This window comes from Giraffa tippelskirchi, chromosome 4 (assembly GCF_054371585.1).
Source record: "Giraffa tippelskirchi isolate mGirTip1 chromosome 4, T2T-mGirTip1v1.2.pri, whole genome shotgun sequence".
Classification (NCBI taxonomy): Eukaryota; Metazoa; Chordata; class Mammalia; order Artiodactyla; family Giraffidae; genus Giraffa; species Giraffa tippelskirchi.
In genome coordinates this window covers 139,320,934-139,335,432 of record NC_137278.1, presented here as the reverse complement: position 1 = coordinate 139,335,432, position 14,499 = coordinate 139,320,934, and the positions used below count along the sequence as shown (strand labels likewise).

Here is a 14,499-nt window from a genome sequence, read left to right as displayed (position 1 = left end):
CTGCCTAAGTAATTCTGTATACTACTGCACAAAGAACTAGATCAGAATTTTAAATAAATGGGAAAAAACTGACACTGTAATGTGGTTTTTCTTGAAAGGGACAGCATCCTCAAGTAGAGCATAAAACGTTAACATATCTTAATTTAAATGGTTGATAAATCAGAAAAAGAAAATGTGTACAGACCAGTAAAATGTACAACTTGATAAGGAAATTTGTTTGTCCCCTTCCAGGAGAAGGCAATGGCACCCCACTCCAGTACTCTTGCCTGGACAATCCCATGAACGGAGGAGCCTGGTAGGCTGCAGTCCATGGGGTCTCGAAGAGTTGGACACGACTGAGCGACTTCACTTTCACTTTTCACTTTCATGCATTGGAGAAGGAAATGGCAACCCACTCCAGTGTTCTTGCCTGGAGAATCCCAGGGACGAGGGAGCCTGGTGGGCTGCCGTCTATGGGGTCGCACAGAGTCTGACATGACTGAAGCGACTTAGCAGCAGCAGCAGCAGCAGGTGTGGTCATGTAGTTTTTAAGTCTTGCATTTCCTTAGGCTCAGTGGAAGTGGCAACAACTAAGTTTTTTTTCAGACTCAAGAGTTTTCACATCCATTTAAGCCTCACAACAAAACTGTTCAAATAGGTATCCCTATCTTTCAGATACAGACATTATCAAACCTTTCTTTCAAGTCCACAGTTTATTTATAATCAACAACTTTATTTCAGGAAGGAAACTGGTTATTCCATCTCCTGTCAGACCTTCCAACAGTAGAAAATGAAAATGAAGTCTCAAGAAAATGACTAAGTAAATTTTGCTGTAAAAATGATTATCTGAAATTATGTATTAACACCATTTTCTGCCTTAACTTGTATTACTCAATCCCTTAGCCCTAGGGAATCACACATTTATTTTCTGTCTCTATAGATAAATGGAATCATTAGTATGTGGACTTTTTTGAATCTGACTTTTTTTCACTTAGCTTATTTTCAAGGTTTACCCACTGTAGCACTTATCAGCACACTTCATTCCTTTTAATGGCCAAATAATATTCCCTTTTATAAATGAATGTATATTCCACATTTTCTTTCTCCATTCTTGAGTTAGTGAATATTTGGGTCATCGATAGTTTTGGCTATTATAAATAATGCTTTTATGAAGATTCATGTACAATTTTAATAGGAACATATGTTTGCAATTCTCTTGAGTGTGAGTATGTATCCCTATAAGAGGAATTGCTGGATCATGTAATCACTGTAAACTGATTAATGCAGATAAAACTACAGGGGGAAAAGTTCTACATAAGTTTCTTGACCATAACTCAATGTCAGAAAACACAGTTTATAGGAAGAATGTTTTCTTTGTCTTTCTTTAATGAAAATATAAAACATATGCATTAGTGAGTATACATTCTCCTTACTATTAAAAAAAAAAAAAACACACATAAAACACTGAGGTGCTGCTGGCAAGACAAGACATAACTTACTTAAGGTTTCTATCTCCCAAGCTTACATTCTCTCACTTATGAAAACTTGGTTATAAAGACTGAGAGTAGAAACTCATACTGAGAACTCATTACATACCAGTAACCATCACTACAAACAATAAATTAGGAAAAGCAACTAATCTAGAGATGATGGTACTTGCATTTTCAGGCCAGAAAAAAAAAATCTTAAAAATGTTGGAAAAGTAAAGGTACTTATCCATGTTCTGGTTATTAGTTGCTTTTGCTTTTATTCCTTAAGACTACTGAAAAATGGAACATTAGATATACAAAATTCAAAAAGATAACTTCAATAATGTTAATGGAATAAAACTGTAGCTGAGCCAAATGGGTATGTCTTCAGTAAGTAATAATATCCAGAATCAGTAAAGTTCATAAATGCAAAGTTTTCCCACTGTGGATCAGACAGAAATAAAACTTTACTAAGGCTCATCCTCCTACTTCATAGGCTTAATGTTTCTAACTAGGTGGCTTGTCTAGAAGCAAACCAATCAAGGGATAGCACGGGACTCTCCATGATGATAAAACAGTCTGTATCCTGACTGTGGGGGTGGTGACATGAATTTTATCTATGTGATAAAACATCATAAAACTACACATACACACAAGTGTATGTAAAACTGGTGATGTCTGAAGATGGTGTATGGGTTGTACAATGTCAATTTCTGGGGTTCTAGTACTCCACTATGTTCATACACATATATTCCAGATATAGAGGTATTATATATACTAAGCTCATGTAAGATGTCACTATTGGGGAAAAACTGAGTCAAGATTAAATGGGATGTCCATGAAGTTTCCTGTAAACTTACATTTACTTCAAAAGTTTAAAAAAACAAACAGGTCACAAATTTCAGTACTTGAAAAATGTTTTAAAAATTGAGGCATCACGCTCTGGAGATTAAACAGTAATAATGCTCTCCACGATAACAGCTTTCAAACTTCAAATTTACTTAAATCCAATAGTGGAAGGTCAATTATACTTTTAAATTCAACTGGAAAAGGTATTTTTCATTTCAAAACATCCATGATAACCATGAGGCTTTAGTGAAAACCAGCAAACTGAGGAGAGTCGGGGATATGTCTAGGCATATCCAGCACAGCCATGTGGAAGTCTGAGTGAGGTGCCTCACCAATGATGCACCTTAGGGCATGAACGGATCCCTGCGCTGTGACTGCAAGAGAGATGAAGATGCTCACAGCCAAATTAGAGGAGACCATTCCCACGGTTCTGACCACCATTATTTAAAGATCAGTGCCTGCACAACTCATCTTTAACTAAAAATTGTCTTCAGACAACTTAGATTAGTTTCTAGCTCTAATCAGTTTTCTTTTTCTTAAATATCTAGTTTCAGGAATATTCAGGAAGTGAGAAAGAATTGTTTACATACAAATGGCAATGAACAGTTATTTCAAAAAATAAGTTAGCATCATACTGCACAACCTATCCTCTCTCCAAAAACAAACAAACAAACAAAAAAACTGAATTAAAGATTTAAATGTAAAAAAGGGGGGAAAAATCCCACTGATAGAAAGCTTTTCTACACGACAAAAATAAAAATAAAGGAAAAAACTGCCAATCTAAATACAGCAAAATTTTAAACTTCACGTGATATACATTCCAAAAACAAATTTAAGTCAACATGTTTGGGGGAAGTATTTCCAACAGGTATGACACATAGATAATAATCTTAAGGTTTTAAAATAGGATTTCTAAGTCAAAAGTATACATTTTTTCATTCACCTAATCATTTTCTCCTTTCAAAAGCACAGAACAATAACTAATTTACTAGTCAGGTTTGTGCTAAGCACTTTACAAATACGTGAAATGTAATCTTCAATGAACTGAAATACAAGGTGCAAAGTTATTGGTTTTTATATAAGATGTCGCTGCATTAACAAAGCAGAGATTGAAGTGGCTTTAGTAAATAATTCAGCCTTCTTCACTGTTCATTGCCTAACTCCTCTCCTCTTCAAAAATTAGTGCAGGAAAGAGGGAAGAAAATTCTCCCCCAGAAAACAACAGTGCAAAAATAGTAGTCAAATGATTCTCGGTTAAATCAGTGGTTTAATCAATCTTTGGTTTTATAACAATAACCTGGAGCACATATCTAAAATACAGATTCCCAGGCCCCACTGCCTGGCACTCTGGTTTAGTAGGTCTGGACTAGGCCTGAATTTTCCCCAAAGGTCAGAAATTTAAAAAAAAAAAAAAAATCACTTAAAATTTAAATGATCAAAACCATCACTGAATTAGCTATAATTTTATTGTGCCAGGCACCATAGCAAGTAATCTACACATGCTATTTTATTTCAATTCCCACAAAAAAACCCAGTTATCATAGATACTCTTACCTCTTTGTAACTGATGAGGAAATGTGTTCAAGGTTAACACAGTCAATAAGGGGCAAAGCTGAAGCCTGTTTCCAAAGCCCTGACTCTTTCCACTCCACATTTTCAGTATATCTTACTTGTGTTCTGGGGACCCAGAAGAAACCATAACTTGATGGCCTGACCACATCTGCAAAGGAAAGTAAGGTGCCTACCTCCCAAGGTAACAGTCATTCACACTAAGGGTAGGACAGTCCAGAAAAGGTATCACTGAAGTGCTTAGTAGTTTCTTGGTTCGCCACGACCAAGATTCATCGGTGAAATGTGAGAAATTACTCATCCTGAGAAAATAGTTACCAAATGGTTTAATTCCTTCTGGAGAATTACTGACACCTGGTAATATTAAGTGCTGTAGATGGAATACCTGAAATACAGTCTGTCCATAGTTAGCAGCTTCAGAGAGCCTCTCACTTCCCTCCACTGAGGCAGCACTCCTCTCCTACACCGGGCATGTGATTCTGTCTGCAGTAGAGATGTGCAAGGGATATGACCCACAGAACCAGAGGTCCCTGTTCCAGTCAACAACAGCTGGCCCACGGATGGGCAAGTCCAAAGAGAGTCTTTTTCTAGAACTTTCTACTTGAGATTAGAGATGAAACATTATAAGAAGTGGAAAGACGCATGAACAAAGCCTGTCTACAGCAGAAGAGAAAGAGTCTTCAGTCCTTGAGGCTCCTGTGGCTGCCCAGGCATTTTTCCTTCAATTCTGTTCCTTTTAACAATCCATATAAGTCTATATGTAATACTATATACATATATATTCTATTATACATAGTCTATAGTCTATATATAATACTACATTAAGTCAGTTTGAATGGGTTCTGATGACTGACAATTAAGAATTCTGATTGTGTGTGTGCTTAGTCATCCAGTCAAGTCCGACTCTTGAGACCCCATAGACTGTAGCCTGCCAGGCTCCTCTGTCTACGGGATTCTCCAGGCAAGAATACTGGAGTGGGTTGCCATTTCCTTCTCCAGGGGATCTTCCTGACCCAGGAATCGAACTCAGGTCTCCTGCATTGCAGGTGGATTCTTTACCGACTTGAGCTAGTTAAGGTAAACATAAACTACATTTTACAGGTGAGAAAAGTGAAGCAGAAAGGTGTTCAAGGTTTCACAGCAAGAAATCAGGGCCAGAAAGACACCACAGGTTTGTCTGACACTAAGATCTACCCATTTTCTAAATACCAAAATAATGGATTCAAACAAAATGACTAATTTATAATAAATTTCACTGAAAAACTGTTTCCATCATTTTTGACTTTTTACTTTGAGAATGTGAAAGGACATTTCTAAGTATTTTGTTATCATGGAATTCTGTGCAATGAATAGTTTCTATTAAGATTTGACCAATGGAACCTATTAGACACAACTATAACCCCATGTTTTAAATGAGAGAAAGAAATAGTAGTTTTAACCTTTGAGGTAAGACTGCTTCAAAAAAAAGTAAGAATGTAACTGATAATCAAGTCCTACCAAGAAAAAAATAGATGTTGCTTGCCTCATAGCCCCATTTTTCACTGATTAAACACTATCTAGGGTCTTAGCACAGCAGTTTTATAGAAGGAGTACTGGCAGAGCAAGCACAAGATACAGTTTCTAATCCTGGTCCAGTACTGATGCTCTCTGCATCTTGGCTAAACAATTTATACATTGGAAGCAGGTTAAGAATACCTACTCCACATCCCATGATAGCCAAAAAAATTGACTGAACTATGTGAGAAGTCTAAAAAGATGTTATAAATGATAATATCTAAAATGAAAAGAGCCCTGGTATCTTTTAGGAATTCTCCTGACTGTAATCAAATCATACAATCCAAGCAATCCAGCTTTTCCATGTTGTTCCTTCTCACCCTTCTTCTTATGCACGCACACATGGTGAAATGTATTTCACAACATTTTTACAAAGAATGATACACCTTCAGTTTTAACTAAAATATATGCCTCATTTAAAATGAGGTGTTATGCTGCTCAGAGGACTTATAATACAAAGCTTTTAGTTGGCTCTGACACATCAAACTTTAGATTTCAGTAATGGCTCTATAAAATATCTTTTAAAACTAAGGCACTTATTTTCTGAATTTCCAATAACGTAATTTTGTTAAAATTAGCTAGCCAACCAAATACAATTTATAAGTTTGTCACAAAATATTTAATTATCTCAGACAAGGCACTATAAATGCATGTTACTCTATCAAATTGAAATGCTAATATCATAGTTCAATTTCATTCAATGTTTTGACAAAAACGTTTCTTCTTTTCAATTCTACCCAATACAAAAAGTTTCCTCCCCTTAACTTTAAATGCTTCGCAGGAACAAAACAGACTTCGATCAGCTTTTCATGAGCTCATCCAGATCTTCGGTCACTGCCTCTCCCAGGACAGATAATGGCAGTGACAAACCTGGCTCTGGAAAGTAGTTCTGCTTTTATGAACAGAGCCCTTGTAATCAAGTCACAGGGTGAAAACACGACAGTCCGGCTTTTCGGTGCTGCTCCTCTGCCCAAACGTTCCTTTTCATTTTAGGAATGGCCATCAACTTTGAGAAGAACCTTCAACAGTCGACAGCCGACCTGTGCTCCCTCCTCCTACCAATCCGGTATTTTATCCGATCAAAGCACCCTTTGCCTCTTACTAAGAAAGTACTCGGAGCAAGAGAGTTGCCCACAAATGGAGGAGCCTCTTTTTCAAGGAAGTGGGAGCGCTCAGATTTTGTTAAGCATTCATAATGCGTTGCATTCTTTTTTCCATTTAAATCTCATATTGATTCCAACTCTGACAGTGATTTGTGTAAACCCACTTAAGTCACTGTGCTTTTTAAATTCCTATTTTTAAAGAAAGACACCTCTATCCCAACTTACAAAAGACGTATGTTAAGTACCCCTTATATTTCCTAACTTGCTCTAAGTTTCACAATAGATCGATTGTTTCCTAAAGAAAAATTCACAATCCACAGAAAATGCTCTCTCCAGATTTAACTGATCCGCTAATAATGAAAAATTTAAGCGTTAATAGGAAATTTAGACGCCTCATTTAAGAGGGAGGCGGAAAGCTGAACCAGGGCGCCGGGCGGCTGTTTAAATATCTCAACTGGAACACCATGGAAACAAGAGGGAATTCCCACTAGTCAGACAGCAAGAAGGTCTTTGTAGGACCCCCTTATTTTCGACAAATTCTAAGAAAGAAAGAAAAGCAAGACGCAACTGTCAAGTAAGAGTTGAAAATTAATTTCTAACTGCTCTGAATTGTGCCTAAGGAATAGGTTAGAAGACAAACGCAAAACGCGTGATGTGCTCTCGGGATGGAGCAACGCGGAGCTCACCCCTGGGGTGAAGGGAAGGAGGGAAACGAGCAAAGAGGGTCAGAGTCGGCTGCAAAGGAGCGGGAGATGCGGGCCCGGCGGCGAGAGGCGCTAGGCGGACTGGCAGGCAGCCCGGGCCAGGCCGAGTCCCGAGCCCCGTGCCGCCGCACCCCCGGCCCCCCGAGAGGGAACGGCCCGTACCTGTCCGACCGGCCGTGATGCGCCGCAGGGCCCGCGCTGCCCACCCCTCTCCCGGCGCCGCGTCCATCGCCCCCAAGCCAGGAAGCCGCTGCGGCCTGCGGCTTCCCGCCAATGCCGCCCGCTCCTTCCTCCAAGGACACGGCGAGCTGGCTGAAGGCGTAGAGAAGCGAGCAGAAGCCGCAGGCCAGGCACAGCACCACGACGCGCAGGTAGCGCCGCATCGCACTGGCCCAGCGCTGCTGCTGCCGCCGCCGCCGCCGTCGCCGCCGCGCCCGCCCGGGCGAACTGGAACCGAGGGAGCGGCACCGCGCAGCCGCGAGTGCAACAAGTTCCTCCTCCGCCACGGCCTCGCACCCGCCCCACTCCGCTCTCTGCCCACCACCTTCACCAGGGCGCCGACACCCCGCCCCGGCGCCCTGACCCCGCCTCCGCCGCGGGCCCCTCCCGGAGGGCTGGCGGCCCGACGCGCCGGCGCACTGAGCGCGAGGGCGGGGCGCGCCTGGTGGGCTGGCTGGGCCTGGAGCTCCGGGAGCTGGGTACTGCCGGCCGAGCGACTCCCAAGCCCTGCAACTCACAACTGCGCTGCAGAAGTGAGGCGAAATGAGCGGGGCGTTGGAGGCAACTGACCCAATTTCAAATTATGGTTCTCCCACATGGTAGTTTGGGACGCTGAGCGACCTAAATTCTCTGAGCGGATATCTCTGGAGATGATATCCTCATCATAGGGTGGTTGTCAAGATTAAATTGCTTAACGCACGAAAAACGCCTTGTGTTTAGAAGGCACCTAATTAAGCCGCTTTTCCGCTCCAACCTCATCCAGCAGCGATTTCCCTAGGTTCTAGCATTCTGTAATACAGTTGGTTCGAGCCGTTCTCACGCAGATATCGAATTACTACCTAATGCTGTTGAAGATGCATATTCCGCCTGCCATTCAGGTTGTCAGTTCCTGTAAGACTAAGGTCCAAGCTTTTACTCCTTTATGAACCAACTCACAACTCACCATTTGCAATAATATCTCCCTAAAGAGAGCTTTCCAGTTCTTCTCCTTCTTCTGCCCTATTTTCACGCCATTCATTTATTGAACATTTATAGATCATCACTATGTGCCAAGCACTGTATCTTGGGGCACAAAAACCCCTAGCTGGGTCATGAGGGTGGGACAGTGAATATTTGTAAGTGCAATACAACCATACAGACGTTAGGATAGAGGCCTGTAAAGGTGTGGGTACACACACAGAAAGGAGCAACCAGTTCTACCTGCGGGCATGGTCAGGAGATACTTCATAATGTCAAAATGAAACACAGAGACCAGACTTGAAAATTCCCTGACCAGACAAAACCGGTCATACAAGCAAAGCTTAATTTAGCATATTTTGCAGGATAAGAGTTTAAATTGATCTGGGTCACTTCTTGCTTATACATCTGAAAATCATAAGCAGAACTTAAATATTTAAGTCCCCAAAACTGGTATGCTGCTGCTGCTGCTAAGTCGCTTCAGTCGTGTCCGACTCTGTGCGACCCCATAGACGATAGCCCACCAGGCTCCGCCATCCCTGGGATTCTCCAGGCAAGAACACTGGAGTGGGTTGCCATTTCCTTCTCGAATGCATGAAAGTGGAAAGTGAAAGGGAAGTTGCTCAGTCGTGTCCGACTCCTAGCGACCCCATGGACTGCAGCCTATCAGGCTCCTCCATCCATGGGATTTTCCAGGCAAGAGTACTGGAATGGGTTGCCATTGCCTTCTCCAAACTGGTATGAGGTAACCACTAACCAATTCCCTTTTCATTTAAGTAAATTCTCGCCGTGGGTAGGCAAATAGATGAAGGGGGTCAATTCTATGGTGATGGCTGATAACTAGACTTATGGTAGTGATGACTTTGCAGAATATGCTGCTGCTGCTGCTGCTAAGTCACTTCAGTAGTGTCCGACTCCGTGCAACCCCATAGACGGCAGCCACCAGGCTCCGCTGTCCCTGGAATTCTCCAGGCAAGAACACTGGAGTGGGTTGCCATTTCCTTCTCCAATGCATGAAAGTGAAACGTGAAAGTCAAGTCTCTAAGTAGCGTCCGACTCCCAGCAACCCCATGGACTGCAGCCCACCAGTTTCCTCCGGCAATGGGATTCTCCAGGCAAGAGTACTGGAGTGGGTTGCCATTGCCTTCTCCGTTTGCAGAATATATGTGTATACTAAATTGCTTCAGTCATGAGGGACTCTGCAACCCCATGAACTACAGCCCACCTGGCTCCTCTGTCCATGGGATTCTCCAGGCAATACTGGGGTGGATTGTTAAGTTCTCCTCCAGGGGATCTTCCCAAACCAGGGATTGAAACTAGGACTCTTATGTCTCCTGCATTGGCAGGCAGGTTCTTTACTACTAGTGCAACCTATAATGCTATACACCTGAAACTTGTATAATAAAAAAGAATTTAGAAATAAGAAAGAAGTTGAATAAAATGTTCAATGTTTGAAGTTTAAACTGCAAAAAAAAAGAAAAAATTGTAATGTTTTAACCAATCACTGAAAAGACAACACACTCACTGCCTTCACACTACTGCTTGATAACAATATACCCCTAAGCCTCATTGCATATTTTGGTTTGAGTGTTACCAGTTTGCTGTCTTTTGGTTGTGTGCTTGATGCCCTTTTACTGGTAACTACTTCAGTGATTCATAGGTTTTACTTCTGTTTTTTGTGAACCTTTGAGTGTAGTAAAACTGGCCCTAGAGTCTTGGATGGGGTAATGGAAGTGATTCCAGGCTGAGCAATCAGTGAAACAGGCTCTTGAGTTCAGGGAGCTGTGAGAAGTTTGATACCACCAGTTAAGCAAATGCAAGAGAGGATATGATGAGCGATAAGACCGGAGGTTGAAGGGGCTAGATATCTGAATTCCTTGTTTAGCACACCAAGGAGTTTGAAGGTAATCTCACAGACAATGGTGAACTACTGAAGGGGTTTTAAGTTAGGAAGTAACATGATAACATCTGCCTTTTGGAGGGCAGATCCTGGCTGCAGTGTGGAGGCTGGGACAGAGACAGAGATTGGAGCCAGAAAGCAGCTACAGTGCCAAAAAGTGAGGGAAAGGAAGGAGGCTTTAAACACACACTCTCTCTCTCTTCATGGAGAAAAATCATGCTGTTAAACTGTTCAAATTGCAGTTGAAGCTTTGGAGTTTGGCCATACGAAACAAGATGGGGAAATGCTGTGAAATTAGCAGTAGTTCTTCATTTGGAATCCCTACACCAAATAAGTGCTGGTTCTGTGACCATGGGAACTCAGTTCAGTTCAGTCGCTCAGTCATGTCCGACTCTTTGCGACCCCATGAATCGCAGCATGCCAGGCCTCCCTGTCCGTCACCAACTCCCGGAGTTTACCCAAACCCATGTCCATCGAGTCGGTGATGCCATCCAACCATCTCATCCTCTGTCATCCCCTTCTCCTCCTGCCTCCAATCCTTCCCAGCATTAGGGTCTTTTCCAATGAGTCAACTCTTCGCATGAGGTGGCCAAAGTATTGGAGTTTCAGCTTCAACATCAGTCCTTCTAATGAACACCCAGGACTGTTCTCCTTTAGGATGGACTGGTTAGATCTCCTTGCAGTCCAAGGGACTCTCAAGAGTCTTCTCCAATATCACAGTTCAAAAGCATCAATTCTTTGGCACTCAGCTTTCTTCACTGTCCAACTCTCACATCCATACATGACCACTGGAAAAACCATAGCCTTGACTAGACGGACCTTTGTTGGCAAAGTAATGTCTCTGCTTTTAAATATGCTGTCTAGGTTTGTCATAACCTTCCTTCCAAGGAGTAAGCGTCTTTTAATTTCATGGCTGCAATCACCATCAGCAGTGATTTTGGAGCCTGCAAAAATAAAGTCTGATACTGTTTCCACTGTTTCCCCATCTATTTCCCATGAAGTGATGGGACCAGATGCCATGATCTTAGTTTTCTGAACGTTGAGCTTTAAGCCAACTTTTTCACTCTCCTCTTTCACTTTCATCAAGAGGCTCTTTAGTTCTTCTTCACTTTCTGCCATAAGGGTGGTGTCATCTGCATATCTGAGGTTATTGATATTTCTCCCAGCAATCTTGATTCCAGCTTCTGTTTCTTCCAGCCCAGCGTTTCTCATGATGTACTCTACATATAAGTTAAATAAGCAGGGTGACAATATACAGCCTTGATGTACTCCTTTTCCTATTTGGAACCAGTCTGTTGTTCCATGTCCAGTTCTAACTGTTGCTTCCTGACCTGCATACAGGTTTCTCAAGAGACAGGTCAGATGGTCTGGCATTCCCATCTCTTTCAGAATTTTCCACAGTTTATTGTGATCCACACAGTCAAAGGCTTTGGCATAGTCAATAAAGCAGAACTAGATGTTTTTCTGGAACTCGCTTGCTTTTTCGATAATCCAGAGGATGTTGGCAATTTGATCTCTGGTTCCTCTGCCTTTTCTAAAACCAGCTTGAACATCTGGAAGTTCACAGTTCACATATTGTTGAAGCCTGGCTTGGAGAATTTTGAGCATTACTTTACTAGCATGTGAGATGAGTGCTAGTTACTAACAAATTTAAGCCTCAGTTTCTCCCCCTGTAAGGATTAAATTTCTTGCCTTAATTGACAAAAAAGTAAAACTAGCACGCTGTTAAGATGTATGAATAGAATGAAAACATACACTTATTCATTCAATAAATATTTATTGAATATGTTCTACATGCCAGACAAGGGGCTATTCTGTACTGCCCCCAAAAGGGGAGACAGGCAAGTAAAAACAGCGACAATAATCCTTTCACTACACCTTACAATTCTTAGAGAAATAAATAGAAACTTAATGAGATACAAAGATGGATAATAAAAGCATCTGTAAGAAGAGAAAATAGATTTTAAGAGAGAAAACTAAAGGATATTGTAACAATAAACTAGAGTAAGAGCTAGTACTCAAAGTATGTTTAATTTAAAGAGATGCTAACTACGATTGTTTCTACTGCAACAGACTAAATGTAATAAAAATAAAGAATAATTTAATGACCCAGAGAATGTTAAAATACTGGAATGGCAATATTCATTTCTGCACAATATATGGGAAGAGCATATCGAGAAGAACAATCATCCTTTTACTTGACATCAGGGTTCTGGACCTTTAGATCCCTTTTAATCCTGTAATTAAAAAGGAAATTGTTGAAAAAGTGTATATGGCATTCCAAAACTAGATATGACTTTTGTGTTACCCACCCACTGTCCTAACTGGTTATCCTGGAGTATAAGGAGTTGTGTGAATACTTCTGATCATTTCCAGGATTCACACATATTGATATTTCTAAAATTAACTGTAAATTACTGGAAATGATTTAAAATAGTTTTATGTCATAATGGTTAGGCATTTATTTCATTTACTTTGTGTATGTACGTGTTCTTAAGTCTATTTTTGCATCTCTAGATCACCCTCTTGATTCTCTAATGACAGGCTGGCTATATTCACATTTTTAATCAATTTTGATTTTCCCTTCATTCTGTCAAAAAGAATTTTTGACAGAATTTTCGTCCATTCTGTTTAGGTGGACAAAAAGAAATTTAAAAGCAGCAATATTGGTTGTTGGTTAAATTATGGAGATAGAGACCTTCTCCAGACCTGGAAAACTCTCAGATTCAGGATAATCCAAATCTCAACAATCTTATATTCAAAAGACTAATCTTGATTTTTCATGCAGCTCCTGGTACATGTTGGATATATAATACACACTCAGTTAATGACATTTAAAAAAATCTTTCCCAAGTCATTCTAGGGCAAATTTAGGTTCTGCTCAGCATTTCTTTTCCAATTCTACATTTTAGTACTTCTTAAAAAAAAGATATCCTATGAAGGACAAGGTAAATTCTATACCTCTTCAGAGTAAAGTTCAAAGACTTTTTTTACATAACTTTCACTTTATGAAGGTCTATGCATAATCTAATCTAATCCTGATAACAGCTATATGAAATCGATGTTATTTTATTCTTTAAAAAAAACCAAGGAAACTGAAATTAGAGAACTTCATTAACCACATGGCTAATAATGAAGATCCATAATTCAAATGGAAACCTTTGAGGATCCAAAGTGTGTATTTGTTTTTTTTCCCTTATACCATGCTATCTCACTATGAACAAATAAATGCTAAACTATGTGATGCAGATTAAAAGTAAAAGCAAAAAGGAAAAAAAGATATTACATGGAAATTTCTTAAATTGGTCAAAAGGAATAAGACAAATTAAATTTACAATCAAAGAAACAGAAATCAGAATTTCACACTGAAAATCAATTCTCTCCTCTTGTTGGCCTCCAGTGAAATTTCTTCATTTTTCACAAGCCATTTCCTAGAGACTTTGTTGGACTGGAAGAAAAAGTTGGAAGACTATGTTGTCAGTTGGAGCAAAAAATTTCATTTTGTGTTCATTCAGACCAGCAAATATGGAAAAAGGGTAGGGTAAGGGGGAAGATTAAAGAGTAAAGTGATTTTTTTCCTGCTCAAAAAACTCAGCTGTAGGCAAAAAGATTAGAAAAAAAGTGACAGTGGAAAACTAATAAACGGTGACACTTTAATGCAGGAGACCCCAGTTCGATTCCTGGGTTGGGAAGATACCCTGGAGAAGGGAATGGGTACCCACTCCAGTATTGTGGCCTGGAGAATTCCATGTACTGTATAGTCCATGGGGTCGCAAAGAGTCGGACACAACTGAATGACTTTCACTTTCACTTTTCACTCCCAAATAATCCCAGAATTCAGCTAGTTTGTTTCTGCCCATAAAGGAGGGAGAGTATGAAGAGGCAGAGTGGGGAGGGGAGAAAGGAATATCCTATGGGCCATCCTTATAAATCTCCCTGGTTAAATTTACAGGAGCTCTCCATTCCCATTAATAGATTACAATCTATTATATTTCTTTAAAAAGTACTGTCAGTGAAATTAAAAGTCTAGATTTGCAGCGAAATTTAGTCACAGGGAAAATTAGAATTAAAATATTCATGCCATCTGGACCCAGATTCCTCAAAATTGAAAGATGAAAAAATAAAGAATTCTGATACCATTACACTTCAGAAGTATAGTGCTTAGTTGAAAAATAAAGTCAGAATTCTTGTTATCT

General features: G+C 40.4%; 1 protein-coding gene across 4 annotated transcripts in view; it reads right to left on the bottom strand.

Annotated features, from left to right (window-relative positions):
- GXYLT1 (glucoside xylosyltransferase 1) overlaps positions 1–8,201 on the bottom strand; it is a 48,749-nt gene extending 40,548 nt beyond the window's left edge. For 2 of the 4 annotated variants that reach the window (XM_081593703.1, XM_081593704.1), the window contains exon 1: positions 7,390–7,688. In XM_081593703.1, coding sequence (XP_081449829.1) covers positions 7,390–7,610 — 221 coding nt within the window. In that variant the 5' untranslated portion in view covers positions 7,611–7,688. The other 2 variants (XM_081593706.1, XM_081593705.1) reach the window with 2 other exon arrangements.
- Between the last annotated feature and the right edge of the window lie 6,298 nt (positions 8,202–14,499).